General features: G+C 50.6%; 1 protein-coding gene across 1 annotated transcript in view; it reads left to right on the top strand.

Annotated features, from left to right (window-relative positions):
* LOC144143089 (uncharacterized) overlaps nucleotides 1–13,745 on the top strand; it is a 28,615-nt gene extending 14,870 nt beyond the window's left edge. The window contains exons 5-7 of the mRNA XM_077674906.1: nucleotides 3,718–4,659; nucleotides 11,688–11,972; nucleotides 13,467–13,745. Coding sequence (XP_077531032.1) covers nucleotides 3,718–4,659; nucleotides 11,688–11,972; nucleotides 13,467–13,745 — 1,506 coding nt within the window. The remainder of the gene's footprint in view (nucleotides 1–3,717; nucleotides 4,660–11,687; nucleotides 11,973–13,466) is intronic.
* The last annotated feature ends 669 nt before the right edge of the window (nucleotides 13,746–14,414 follow it).

Below are 14,414 nucleotides of genomic sequence, written 5' to 3'. Positions count from 1 at the left end.
AGAGCTCCTTGGCCCAGACACTTATATCTGAGATCTTACTAGGCTCACTTCTGTTTTGTTGGAAAGCGTCCCAGCGTGTTAGCCTGTGTTTTTGCTTCCTGTGCCTAATGGGTCCTCCTTCTATGACCATTTCTATAATGTTATGATTGCTTCCCAAGTCGTCTTGTGTATTGCACCAGGTGGCTTCGACACCCTCGCTTACCAGGGATAAGTCTAGTGTCGTGATGACTGATACGCTGTTCCCCCGCCTGGTTGGGGAGTAGGAGTCAGTAAGGAGGGTGAGTTTCTGCTGCTGTATGTCTTGCCATAGCGAACGTCCCTTAATTGTTTCTTTCCTGTATCCCCACGCTGGTTGGTGTGCATTGAAGTCTCCCACAATAACTCGGTTATTTATTTGCGCTATATTCCGGGTGTTCATGAATAATACTCCGAACCTGACTTTGCGATGCTTCGGAGAACTGTACACATTGAGTACAAAAAGGCTGCGGTCTTTTTTCTTACGTGGCACAGCCTCGACGAGCACATGATCAATGTTGTAAATGTCAGTCTCGTGAAGCACTGCAGTTGCATTTCGTTTGATTAGAGTTGCTTTATGCGTGTCTGTGCCTTCTTTCGTATACGTTCGGTAGCCTCATAGTTTTTGATTTAAGGCCAGCTTCTTGCAATGCGATCACCTCAGGACGATCTCGGGACGGCTGAATCCCTGGCAATTCCATTGCCACCCAGTGGTTCTGGAGAAGTTAGATGGGAACGCCATAGTTAATAATGCGTTCCTCTATGAGCTGAATTCTAGCTTCCACCTGCATAAATCTCGCACCCAACTCCTGAATTTTGTCGTTGGTGGCCTTCGCAATGTTTTCAAGGTTGGCATTCAGTTGCACCGTGAACTGCCGCAGAGATTCTTGAATGTTCTCTTTCAGTTTCGCGTTATTACAATCAAGCTTGTCCATGTGGCCAAACAGGACTTCCTGCGTGTTTGTTACCCCCACCGATGTTTGCTCTGGAGTCTCTGCAGCCCTCCTTTTAGGAGGTGGGGGTACTGAGGCAACCATGCTCCTGTCCGGGCTATGTGCCTTCCGCTCTGATGTCCGCAGTACTGGCGGCGAAGCGTTTGCTGGAGGCCGCTCTTAAGCTGATTAATTTCTGTCATTAGCTGTTCTTTATCTGTCGTAAGATCCTCACCTTTTATGGTTAGCTTTTTCACAAGCTGTTTCAAGTCGTCCATCTCTTTTTTGTTTGTGTCGCAATTTTGGGAGGCTCTGTCTACCCAGCTCACCTTGTTTCCTGGCGTCTTCTCGTCTTGCAGTAGGCTACGCCCTTTGCCCCCGTCTTCCTTGGCCCTGGACTTGGATCTCGATCTGGACCGGGTATCGGCCCGGGTTCCGCCGAGCGAAGGTAGCCTCGGGAAGGAGCTCGACCTGGAGCTGGAGCTGCTGCGCTGGTGGTGTTCTTGCTGGTGCTGTTCCCAATGACTCTGGCGTTGATTCTCTCTCTTTCCTTCTTCGTGTTGCTTGGCTTCCCAGCGTCGTTTTTTGACTATGTACGGTGTCCGGAAGATTTTCTTGCACCTTTTGTCTCCTGTTGGGTGCCCCTTACTACACAGTCGGCACTTCAAGTCATACGGATGATTCTCGGGTGGGTTTTTTGTCCTGCAGTTCCTACACCTTTTGTCCTGGTTTGCACACACGTCTGATCGGTGACCAAGTTCACCACATGTGTAGCACACCTCGTACCTCTTTTTGTACAGCACGAACTTGTACGGAGTGTTGAGGAAAAAGACCCACATCGTGACCTTCTCTTCCTGGAAGGTCATGATGATGGACGCCGTCTTGCCCATTCGTCGCACGTTTATGATCTCCGGGTTTCTTGGGGCCTTGAAATATTTGTCGAGATCCCCTTAGGTGTGGGTGGGATGGATGCCGTGTACTACGCCCGGTCCACACGTTTCATGCGGCGCTGAATAAGCAAAGATCTCGTGGTTGTTCCCATTCATGTGCAGGTGCATGACCTTAAGGAGCTGTCCTGCTCGTTCTATGTTTGCCGTGCTGAAGACGATGGTGTTCCGTTTGGCATTCACGATTAGTTGGTCGAACCCTATGCTCGCCACGCTGTCGATATGTGCGGCTGTTATTATGGACTCAAAGAGCCTCGACATAGGCACTTTGCGCAAGTTCAATCCATTTGGGGGTCTCATAATGATCTTGAAATCATCCCGGGGCAGTCTTGGCTGTTGCGAAGCGATCGACTGTCGCACAAGTCGCCTCCCTTCCTTCTTTCGAGCAGCGCGTTCTTGTGTGGCGTCGCCGTCTCCGCCCTGGCTGCGTCGGCCGGTCTCCCCAGCTGAAGCGTCGCCGTCGCCGCCATCCTTGTCTACTGTTCGCGCCACCAGCGCCTGGCGCCTTCGGTCAATTTTCTTGAGCCACTCAGTGGCATTATATTCTTCCGTTGTTATTTCCGTGCCTTCCACCTCTACGACGTCCATTCTGTCGCCCACGGTGAGTTCGGGTGGCATTCGAACGCTCGCACGCCGTGGGTGGCGCGGCCCTGCGCCCCGCTGATTAGGCTTAGCGTGGTGGCCGGCGTGGTTGAAACGAAGAGTGGCTATGAAATCCAAAATATCGGTGCACTTGCCTTGACTTTGGTATGCACGCGTCCCTTTGATGTTCCGGTGCAACCTCCGTATGTTCTAGTGAAACCACACAAACTTTTTGGCCGCAATAACCACTTTTTTCGGAGCTCATGTGGACCTGGTGTTCCTCCGGGCGCCACCTAGCGTTCTCCCCGAAGAGGGAAAGCAGAAATCGCGACCGAGTTTGTGTCTTACCTGCCAAACGCGCCCCGCGAAACTTGCTGTTGCGCTGTTGCTGCTGTTTTCATGCCTGCCGTTATCAAAGTGATGCGCTGTCTCCTCGGGCATGAGACAGGCAATGCAGTTGCTTTCAATCAGCCCATTTGAGGGCGCTTGTTACTGAAGCAGGTGGGAGCGCCGTCACGTCATCTTTTTTATGTTCCGGGGGATTCGTTATCAGTCATAATAAACGAGTACGCAATCAGCTTATCGATGAAAATACCGCAGTGATATGCCTCTCGTGGGTACCTACAAGTGGCGTATTGACACTTTATTGATTAGAACAGTACTTCTCCAGCATGTGACAGTACTTTGCCTGTCACCGGCCAGAAGAGACAGTGAATCACTTTGGTGATGGCATGCGCGAAAGCAGCAGCAACAGCATATTTCGCGGCGCGCGTGCAACAGATAAGACAAAAACTCGGTCGTGGCTTCTTCTGTTCTTTTTTATTTTTTTTATTATCACTAATTTTTGAGGGCACTGCTTTATGATGCGGATGAGAGCGCTGTCACTTGGCATTTTTGATATTAACCGGAGTTTCTTTACCAATCCGAATAAATGAGTACGCAATTGGCTGGTCGCTGAAAAGATCGCAGTTAAATGCCTCTCGTGAGAACCTACATGCCCATCACAGACACTTTATTTATTGGAAAAGTTCCTCTTGGTTTAGACAATTGATTACAAATAATTGATTATAACTAATTAACAAAAAAATGACTGGCAGCTACTCCACTGTACTGAAAGACTATGCACTGGGGTTTCTTCGACTCACGCCATTTCTCTTTCTTAAAATCTTAGTGCATGTAGCTGGGACACCCAGGCTGGCGCTAACATCCGCCCTGTAACGGAAACCGTTCATTTCTTTCAGCGCCTGAACATCACCGTTAGCCGTTGGCTCGAACCGACGGACCCGGCAACACAGCTGAGGCGGCTCGTGCGCTTGTCGTACGCCTTCCGGTTGCACACGCTGTTCCGAATCTCGAGCGAGGCGAATCCCACGAGCGCCAGCTGGACTATCTACCGGGGCTGGTCCTTCTCGAAAAATATCATGTACGGCGGACGCTCGGGCGAGGAAGGTAGGGCCTCCAGGTACTTCCTCGACGTCCTGAGAGCCATTGGTGGTAGATACGCCACGAAAAAGGTGGTCGAAGACATCGTCGCCATGGAGGACAAAAGAAAGCAGAATTCGACAAAGCGCCCGGGGTCAGCGACGCCGCAGACCTTCCGCGACCTCGACTGCCCGCGATTTAATCACACTGTGTGGATCGACGCCCTGAAGGCGCTTCTCAAGGCTGGTAGCTCGCTCAACGGGGACACTCCCGTGTACGCACCAGGCTTCGAAGACGTCTGCAGCGACCTCCAGAATGCGTTCGAAGTCCGCCAGCGCCCTACCGGTGCTCTCTACGTGCTGGCGGTGATCGCCGCGACGGTTCTGCGGTACGACTTCATGCTCGCCGCTACGGACAACACGCCAACGCTGAATGACGTGTGCTATGAGGCGGCGCGCCAGGCCTTCCAGCGCGTGTGGGACCACCTCATGAGCGTCTTCCTCCGGATCAGCTCGGAGGCGGTCAAGTCGGTCAACAACTACTTCCAGTTCTTTGTCCGTAGGGTGTTTCAGCAGGACTCCTGGATGGAAGAGGGGGATCACTCCAGGGCTGACAGGGAAGTCCAGAAATACACGGTCGTTACAGCCATGATGCCTGATCTGGATGAGGAGCAGATCCGTTGCACGCGTTACAAAGCACGGGTGCTTTCCGACACCGACTTCACCCTCAACAGGATCACCATGTACCGTCTCGGCAGCGAGGTACGCTGTACAGCGAAGAGAAATAAAACCAGGGATTATTCCAAAGAACTGAGGGTAAGCACCTTGGTAGAGGTGATTAGAGACCAGTTTTGACACCCCCATGGATTGCAAGTAGCTGTCTTGGTTTACGTGAACTGCCTCTCGAAAACAGCTGTTGATTTTGTTGATTGCATAGCCATTCATTCTCTCGTAATTAGTCGTGTTCAGGGGACGTATCCCGACTTGTCTTGAGACTAAGTGGTCTCTGGTTCCGTTCAAATCTCAAAAAATCCTCCATTATGATTCGACACGGCACGAAATGCTTCAGACACTACACTGGAACGGCGCTACCGCCATAACGGGCAGTAAAAAAGCCTGTTAGCCTGTATAAAACCGGATGCCAATCATAAAGGCTAATATCCGTTTTGAAGAATGCCAATCTTCATAACTAATTCGCTGTATACACGATCAAATCGGCTCATGGGGACAATTTTTAATGTCAGCAAAATATGGCACGGACAAGTATGGCAACGTTCATGTAATTGCGGCATCGTTGTGAACACCTGCGTGAGCTTTAATCCTGTCGTGAACCGATACAAACTCTAACACGAGTTGGCGTTAAGATTGTGTTAGTAAAGCCATTCGAAGCTAAGTTTGCAATGAGGGTGGATGCAGTCCACGTATTTACAGGTAGGCCATTACAGGGATGTTAGCTCCATAGGCAAGCCTGCAATCACGCCTTCAATTCCGCGCGATGAAATATCAGCGAAGTAATACACTAGGAAGAATTCCAGGAAAGTAATACACCGGGGGAATAATATTATTTCTCAGATCAGCTTTAAGTCTAAAAGTTACATATTGTGTTCGCGAAAAAATTGTACAATACAAAGGTAACCAATTAATCAGTTGGAACCACCATCTCTTGTTGATTTGTGTGATCAATGAAAAAAATTTGCAGGAACTCATAAGTGGCAACTGTCGAATAGTGCGGAAACATTCTTTTCAACCACTTGCCTCCGTGCATGCACCTCGACATACCTCGACCAAGATTCGAACCCAGTACCTCCCGCATACGAGGAGAGTGCTGTACCTCTGAGCCATCTCTGCTATGTCTAAAAAAAGTTCCGGCATTTTTGCAGCTGCCCCATTCCATAGGGGCGATTTCCCGTGCAAGCAAGGTGAACTTCCCAAGCGTTGTAGTCCCACACAAGGGCTGAGTGCCATGCCGGGGAGTCGCTTGTACCTATTTTACCGGTAGTTGCCCGGCCTCACCAAGGCACACGAATGCACATCGTGCGTTCCACAGCCACGGTGGACGCTTAACTCGCAACCGCCTGTGGCAGGACGTGCCCCCAGACTCTTTCACCCCCGGCAGTGGCGCAGCGCGGCATGGTGGCCGGGGGCCCCGCCAGATGGACAAGGGTCAGGGGCCCCTCGCAAGGCTAAAGGCAGCTTTCCAGGCGTGGATTCCCCTGTCAAGGGTCCGCACTTGACCAGAGACGCCTGTACCCATTTAAGAAACCGGTGGGTACCCGGCGGAACCAGGATTCGAACCCAGTACCTCCCGCATATGCGGCGAGTGCTGTACCTCTGAGCCATCGCTGCGGTTTAAACGTTATGACCCCTTCCACTGGGGGCATTTCCCGACGAAGTCAGGTAACTTCCCAAGCACTGAATAGCCTGTTCAGGGGGTGCTTGTACCAATTTTATACTGGTTGGTGCCCAGCGGTACCGAGGTACCTACTACTTTCTTGTGACCAATGATACGGTCCGGCGTGGTATTATGATTTTCGGGAACCTCGCAAGGTAGGCGCCTGTTCCCACTTTCAAACTGGTGGGTTGCCAGCGGCTGAAGTCGCGGAGCAGCAGCCTCCCACGTATGCCGCAGTGCTAGAGCGGGTCCAAGCCCTTTATCCCCTGCCAAGGCAGTACAGGGGGCGCTTGTACCCTTTTGACTGGTGGGTGCCCAGCGGTTCCTGACCCCGCGAGAAGGGGTTCGAAGAACCTCCTAGGTTCGCTCCCACGGCTGCTTGTGGTCAAGCCCCAAGCGTTTGTTTCACCGTCGAGATAAGCTACGGTGCGGGGACGCTTGTACCCTTTAAAGAAACCGGTTGGTATCCGGAGGCCCAGGAGTCGAACCTGGTACCTCCCGCTTACGAGACAAGCGTTCTACCACTCGACCATCGCCGTCGGTTTAAAAGTTACGACCCCTTCCACTGGGACATTTCCCGACAAAGTCGGCTAACTTTCCAAGCACGAGGTCTCCGGTTCAGAGGGTGCTTGTACCAACTTTTCTGGTTGGTTGGCAGCGGTACCGAAGTACCTCCCACATTCTCGTACCCCATGGTACAAACCGACGTGGTGTAACACTTTCCAGTACACTCGATCCCCCGTACGGTGGGGCACCTGTCCACATTTTTATTCTTGTGGGGGACCAGCGGCTCCCGAGGAACCTACCACGTCTACCCAGTGGTAGTGCGTGTCGAAGCCCTTCATTCCCCGCCGATACAGGGGCGCGTGTACCCTTTGAACTGGTGGGTGCCCAGAAGTTCCAGACCCCGCTCGAAGGGGTTCAAGGGACCTACCACATGGCCCCCCATGGCTGCTTGTTGTCAAGCTCCAAGCGCTTGTTTCCCCGTCGAGACAAGCTACGGTACGTGGACGCTTGTACCCTTTAAAAAACCGGTGGGTCTCGGGCGGCCCAGGATTCGAACCTGGTACCTCCCGCTTACGAGACGACTGTTTTACCACTCGACCATCGCTGTCGGTCTACAGCACAGAGGTACAGCACTCGCCTCGTATGCGGGAGTTACTGGGATCGAATCCTCGTACCGCCGGGCACCCACCGGTTTCTTTAACGGGTACAGGCGTCTCTGGTCCAGTGCGGACCCTTGAAAGGGGAATCGACGCCTGGAAAGCTGCCTTTACCCTTGCGAGGGGTCCCTGACCCTTGTCCATCTGGTGGGGCCCCCAGCCATCATGCCGCGTTGCGCCATTGCCGGGGGTGAAAGAGTTTGGTGGCATGTCCGGCCACAGGCGGTTGCGAGTTGAGCGTCCACCGTGGCTGTGGAAGGCACCATGTGCATTCGTGTGCCGTGGTGGCGCCGGGCACCTACAGGTAAAATAGGTACAAGTGGCTCCCCGGTCTGGCGGTCGGCCCTTGTGCGGGACTACAACGCTTGGGAAGTTCATCCGGCTTGCACGGAAAATCGCCCCTGTAGAAAAGGGCGGCTGCAAAAACGCAGGGACTTTTTTTTTCCTTTTTGTAGTTTTTGCCCATGTGTGTATAAGAACCACTGGCTTAAGCAATAAAACTTAGTTGTTAGTCAGCGCTATGTTTGTGCCCTCTTCTCTTTGTCTCGTGTTGTTAGCGCTGTTACTACGAATATATAACAAGTCGCCAAATCTTGCGTTTTAGCTTTACGGATTCCTATGACAGAGGAATCAAGCGCACTTTTTTTTTCTTTATTGCTGCTGGGCCGTCATCAAGCGCTGCCAGGGACAGGAATACAGAGCGCATCATTTTTATTTAGTTTTAGCATTTCAAGCAGCTTACATGACTATATCTTGAATAGTGCTCGTGCCGTAAGCGTCCCCCAAATGTCCACAAATATCTCACTAATCTCTAGCAACTGCATTCCTTAGCCGCAAAAGCGTTCGCTTAGTGGTAGTGCTGCTGACCGCTGTACTAGTTCACCCAGTGCAAAACGTGCTTCCCGCCGCCTTATTATACACTGCACGATAAAATGATCGATTGATGTTATTTCCTGAATACCTATATTAACTGCGATAGCTCTTCTCCCGCCTTCAAGTGGCCTTAAATTTCTCCACCAGCGTACCAGTCAGCGAAGCATCGCATGTGCGTTTGTGTGGAGTGCTTGGACTTAGAGCTAGATACAGTCAACAAACTAACAAACAACAGTCAACAAACAGTCAACAAACTAACAAACTAAAGGCACATTATTCCTGGCACAAACGTGTCGTGGCTTAGTTCCAACTGAGCGACCGAATTGCGACGGCCCGTCAGCGGCCGGTCGACTAAACGCTTTTCCGACTGATTCTCATGGAGCGCGTCGGCGAGCCGTGCAGTAGCGCAGTCAAGCCCAGCCATATTGTTCTGACATGATACTAGACTTCATAGGAAGTCGGCAAGGAGGATGCAGAGAGAGGAGCACATCATTTTCGAATAGGGTTCTTCGCGCAATAAAGTCGCGTAAACGCAGGGAGAATGGTCGAAACATTGTCTAGAGACTCCAGAATACCATTTCCCCTATTAATCCCGCAATGCTTACAAAACACTTCAGTGTCCCTTTAATGGCTCATTGTGCGAAGAACAGGTGTTGATGTTGCATTTCTTTGGTAGAGGAAGTGGCCGCCATTTTGAGAAGTTGAACCGTGGTCTTCATAGAAGCATCCCGGCGCCTTCCCACCGCTCTACGTCAACAAGTTGCTTGCGGCGAGGCCAACGTTAGCCTAGTGCGAACCGCCAGACACGTGAACATGCAGCACGTGAGTAGACCGGAAGAACTCCAGCCACGCAGAAAGCGGATTCCAGGGAAGTTTCGGTCTGTCGAAGTAGTTATCGCCAAAAGAAAGCGAAGACAGAAACTAAAAAACAACATTGCAGTTAAAGGAGGGCTGACACGAAATTTTAGTGTTTTTTTTTTTTGCTGCTATGGGTGCCTATTAGCCTAATAATCATAGAATAGCACATTAGAAGGTCGATCGCAGCGTGTACCATCGTTTGCGCCGTCGTTTATTCGTGTCAGCTTCGGTTTAGAGAAAACAAATGCCGAGCGGCCGCCATGAGAGGAGAGCATCCGTGACGTCACCATTCTTGTCGTACCGCTGCCTGTAGGGATGCGCGCGCGAGTGAGCGCATGCGCTCGCCGAGAGCGGCCGAGGTCTTCACGTATTCACCATCCTCGCGCGCCCGGGCAGCATGCAGTCAATCCCAAAGCCATGACGTGTACTCACGTTGTAGTAAAGTGCGCCAACCGCAGCCTGCGCGTAGGCTACGTTACGGGCGCCCTGACGTCGGCAGTTTGGGTCAAGTATCATATGATGTCATGCTGGCCCGCTCTGGGCTTTCTCGTGCGGGCAGAGAATAAATGAATTTAGAAAATGTTATTCTGAACGGGTACTGTTGAAACTTGCTGGGAGATATCTCGTGATAAAAAGGAAGCCTTTTACATAGTTGTCTCAGCTTTGAAATTTCGTGTCACTACTCCTGTAAGAAGCCCGTACAAGTGAATCGCGCCAAGAGACGAAGAAACGAAGCGGTGAAAGAAATGCAGAAACATAGAAGTTGGGAAGCCTGTTGAAGTAATTCACCGCAAAACACGAATGAAAAAAAAACTAAGAAAGGTGCAAACACGATGACGCTGTAGGAGTGTCTGATAAGCATGGCCAGGCTTTAGCCTTCCAGGCACCTGTGCACCGGGGAATTTTTTTTTGTGGTGACGAAAACGAGCACGCGTGTGTAACGAGGTTTGGGTGTATTGAAATTGATCAGTAGCTGCCAAATACACCAGGCCGTAACTCCTTCCATAACTCCATTACTCCTTCCTTCGTTCGCTGGCCAGCTTTCTCCGTTGATTTTAAAGCAGCGCGCCCAGCCCCCGTGATAATGATCTTCTTTCCGTGACGGCCTCTGTTCCCATAGCAAAAGACATCGTGATGGCCGCAAGTCCGCTGAACTTAGTTTAGCGGCAGCCATGGTTAGGGTTAGCGACGGTTGATGGATAAACAGGCCGCATCCTGACCTGTTCGGATTGAATCACGCACAATTTTGCAAACGAAGGTCCGAGACTATGAAAACGAGCATATCTCATAAATGGACCTCCTTGGACAGGCAATTTCTAACTATTGTGGGAGCTCATTGGCTGTGTCCCAGTTGTTACCTTCATATTCCTGCTTCTCTGGACCATCCCCAAAGAGGGCAAAACGATTTGAGCGGTTACGATGGCTAAATACGTGGTGTGTTTCCTCTTCTCTTCATTTTTTAAAACCAGGCTTATTGAAAACAGTTTCATGTATTGAGTGCAGAGCACTTTAGGGGCTCGCCTTGTCGTCGTAGCTCTCTGTAACGGTCGATGTCAAACGACTGCCGGAATCAGGTGGTGCCGCGAGATAACGGACCCAAGTAGAGAGCGGCGTTCCGTCGTAGGGCGTCCCGGAGGCTTAAAAAAAACCAAGCGGTTTAAATAGTCATAACGGTTCGAAGTTCGTGAAACGCTGGCGCTTGTCATACATCTCCCCATTGTTTAGCGCAAGAAAAACTGCAGGTACATTTGACGCAAAATATATGTAATTAACCGGCAGCATCCACCTTCATTTAGTTCGGAATGCTTGTTGGAATGATTTTTGCGATAGCAAGCGAAAAGAAGCGGCAGTGCAACGCTGGCACGTACTGAAGGAAACGAGAGCACGAAAAGAACGGAACTCCCGCTGGTGCTGTTTCAGGCAGCGGGCGCCCGAGCACTACAGGGCGGGAAATTTGAATTGATTTGGGTGTTAGCAGTAGTCGGATAACGGCGCTATAGCCCATTATGGCGAATCACTTTCTCTCCACTTCCGTTGAGTGCAATAGATTTTTTCATGTCTGCGAACAAACGCACGGGTATTCGAAGAGGGAGGCATTCAATAAACAGCCGAAGGAGACGAAAAACGAACTTCTGGCGCGTTGTGCCATAAGCCCGAAGTCACCACTAAAGTAGCGCACCGTGCAAAACGACCCGTACCGTAACCTAATCCGTCTCATCAATTGGATAGGCATCTTGAGTAGATTAGTTACCAACGGGCACCATTTTCAACATCAGTACAATCAAAATAATAGTGTGTGCGTTTCTTAAAGATGACCACCATCAGCGCTCAAGAAAAATACCGTTTTCTCACACTTTTCGCTCAAATTTTGTGTCACCTCTTTACTGTCTGTTTGAAACCTTCGCCGGTCGTCCACATTCTCAGAGTGGAATGGTCCATGACGTTTTTCGGCGCAGTACCCAGAACCTGAATCTGGTCCTCTTCTTGACCCTTTTCGGTAACAGGGCACCAACATGGTGGTGGACAACTCGTCGAGGGTCGTGGTGATCCCGCCCATGTTCGCCGTGCCCCCATCGTTCTACGACCGCTTGACGGAGAGCTTCGTCAACTACGGCGTCATCTCGCCCGTTCTCGGCCACAGGCTCATGCCGTTCATCTACGCCGCCGGTTGGGGAGAGAAGACGGAGAAAAACTTCCAGCAAATGTGGGCCTGCTACAGTCGCCAGTCCGCCACCCTGCACCCGCCAGTCGAGAGGAAACAGTTAGAGCAAGCCTTCGGCGTCATCCAGGTGAATACACTAGACACACTGGCAAAACTGGCCGCACTGGCTACACTGTCGATACTGGCTACACTTGTCACACGGGCTACACTGGCCGCATTAGCTACGCCACAGGACTCGGATCGTTGTCTTCTGCACAAGTTTTAAAGGTGATGGCCTTCATTGGGTTACCCAAAGGCGTAACTTTTGGTCTTTCTGTCTGTCACTGGGTTGAACCGCCCGACCAGAAGTTAAAAGAATGGCTCAATACGAATCATGCACAGGCAATGCATTTCAGACCTCCTATAACTGATTCACACATGCTTTATGCAAATCAACTTGGTTCAGCAAAAAGAAACATTTGGCCTATTCCAGGCAAAATAGAGGTATATAAATGACACTATCCGACTTCTGTTCAGAAAAAGAATACATGGGTTTTGTTGTTGCGATAGCCAATAAAAGCGCTTTAAAGCGGTTAACACCAGGCACTAAAACAAGGCTCGAACACTAACTCGATTAGTTTGCACCCAAGTAATAACAAAAGTTCCCAACAGGTGGCGCGCGATCAGTGCAATCGCGGGAAAATCAAACTGAGGTGACCTCCTTTGCTTTTATCACAGATGGAGCGAGAGGGAACAGAACGAGCATGAGGGAACTGAGATCGAAGAGAGTGTGGGGCGTGGCAGAAATGGCAGAAGACGAGTGTCTTTCGGCGAAATTTGCAAATACTAGGCTGATTTTTCACACGTTCGCCGGTAATGGCCATTACAACCTAGAGCGGGTTACTACGCCGCACAGCTGGTTACTTCGGTACCGATAAGGTAAAACTTAGCGGAGTTGCCATGTTTGGCGGCACACTGTAACCCGCCCACTGCGAATACAGTGCGCGACTATGTAAACCGTTGCGAAATTCACACGGCATTTTACGCGTTTGCCGGCTAAAAATAAACTGCCCTTTGTTAAGAGAAAGATGGCGAAGCTTCCTTCTATGTAACGTTACTGCAAGTCAAAGTCCAAAATCCAGACTGCTTCGACCATAGCGGCATGGCGGAGTCCGATAGACGTTGGCTTCATTACGCGAGGGACCGAGGTTCGATTCCCACCGTGGGAAGCGTTTTTTCTTTCGTGATGAGCTTGATTTGCCTTCCGTGTCATCATCATCATCGTTTTGTGAAACATTCTGTGAAGTCGGCTTTTCTTCAGGGCGTTTTGGTGACGGGACGGCCGCCATGAGTGAGGCATAGACAGCTCAGCTTTAACAAAGGGGTTAACAAGCAAAAGCAATTAATTCGGTGACGCCACAAAGACGTCGCCGGATAGTGGCACGAGAGTCACCACCCCTTCATCTGTTCTCCTTGTTAACTACAGCATTTGTCTGAAGTTTGAAATGAAAAGACATCATTGCTATCGGGATAAAGGAGTGTTTTGAATAAACGGAAGTTGTATTGTGTGTTTATAGCCAGTTTAAGCGCCCCCACGAATGTTGTTAATACGTCTTTCCCTTTCTCGATGGTCAACGCGCAGGCTTTCCGGGTTGCCTACACCGCGAAGAAGCTCTTCGACCCGTCCGTGACCGGCACGGACAAGCAGCGCCTGTCTGCCTCCAACGCGCTGTTCATCAAGCGCAGCTGCCTGACGCTGTGCGTCGGCAAAGGCGCCCCGGCCGACCTGAACACTCTGGACGACGTGGCAGCCCACGCGGCATGCCTCCTCGCGGCCTCAAGTCTGCCAGAGTTCTTCGAGGCGTTCAACTGCTCCGGATACGACACCATGCACAGCCTGTCCAAATGCGCGCTGTTCTGAGCCATGATTGGACAGCGGCCAACTCCTTTCTTCTTTGAACCGCTGCGTCCACTTTGCAATGTCTGGCTTGGAGATCTGCAGCATGCGTTGAGGCGTAGTTGAACAGGTGCCATTTATATCCCGTTTGAATGGATGGGTACATATTGTGTGTATTTGTGCAGTGTAACATACTTTAGACTTTTATGCTCCTTTTAATTGGATAACGCTTTCGGTAAACGTTTTTTAATCGCCTTTTCAGTGTGCGCGATTCTCTGAGACACAGTTCGACAGCTTTTAATCCGGTTTGACCCCATGCGGAGATTTTGTGGGTCTCTGTGCACTGTAGGGAACTTTCGGCTTCTGTATGTGCATTTTTGATTCAATAACGCCATTCGCTAATCTTTTTTTATTCACTGTATCCGGGTGATTCAATACTATGAGCACTTGTAGGGCATGCGCGCAGAGTTTTGTGACTAAACAGGAGATTTCAACCAAGAGAAGATCTGGCTTTGTTTTTGTTGTTATGAATAACATGAAGATGTGGACAGACTGGTCGTGTGCTGCATAGCCTCAGTATATGCATACTATGCACTTATTTGGTGGGCATGAATCTGAAAGAAAAGTTCAGAAAAAAGCATGTGTACGTCACCAAGGCGTGTCACTCCGAGGGAAGAGACCGGGGCTTTCCCT

This window comes from Haemaphysalis longicornis, unplaced genomic scaffold (genome assembly GCF_048455015.1).
Source record: "Haemaphysalis longicornis isolate Haplotype H1 unplaced genomic scaffold, Haemaphysalis longicornis Haplotype H1 scaffold_6, whole genome shotgun sequence".
Lineage (NCBI taxonomy): Eukaryota > Metazoa > Arthropoda > Arachnida > Ixodida > Ixodidae > Haemaphysalis > Haemaphysalis longicornis.
Note: the sequence above shows the minus strand (reverse complement) of the source record. Positions and strands in the feature narration are given on the sequence as shown.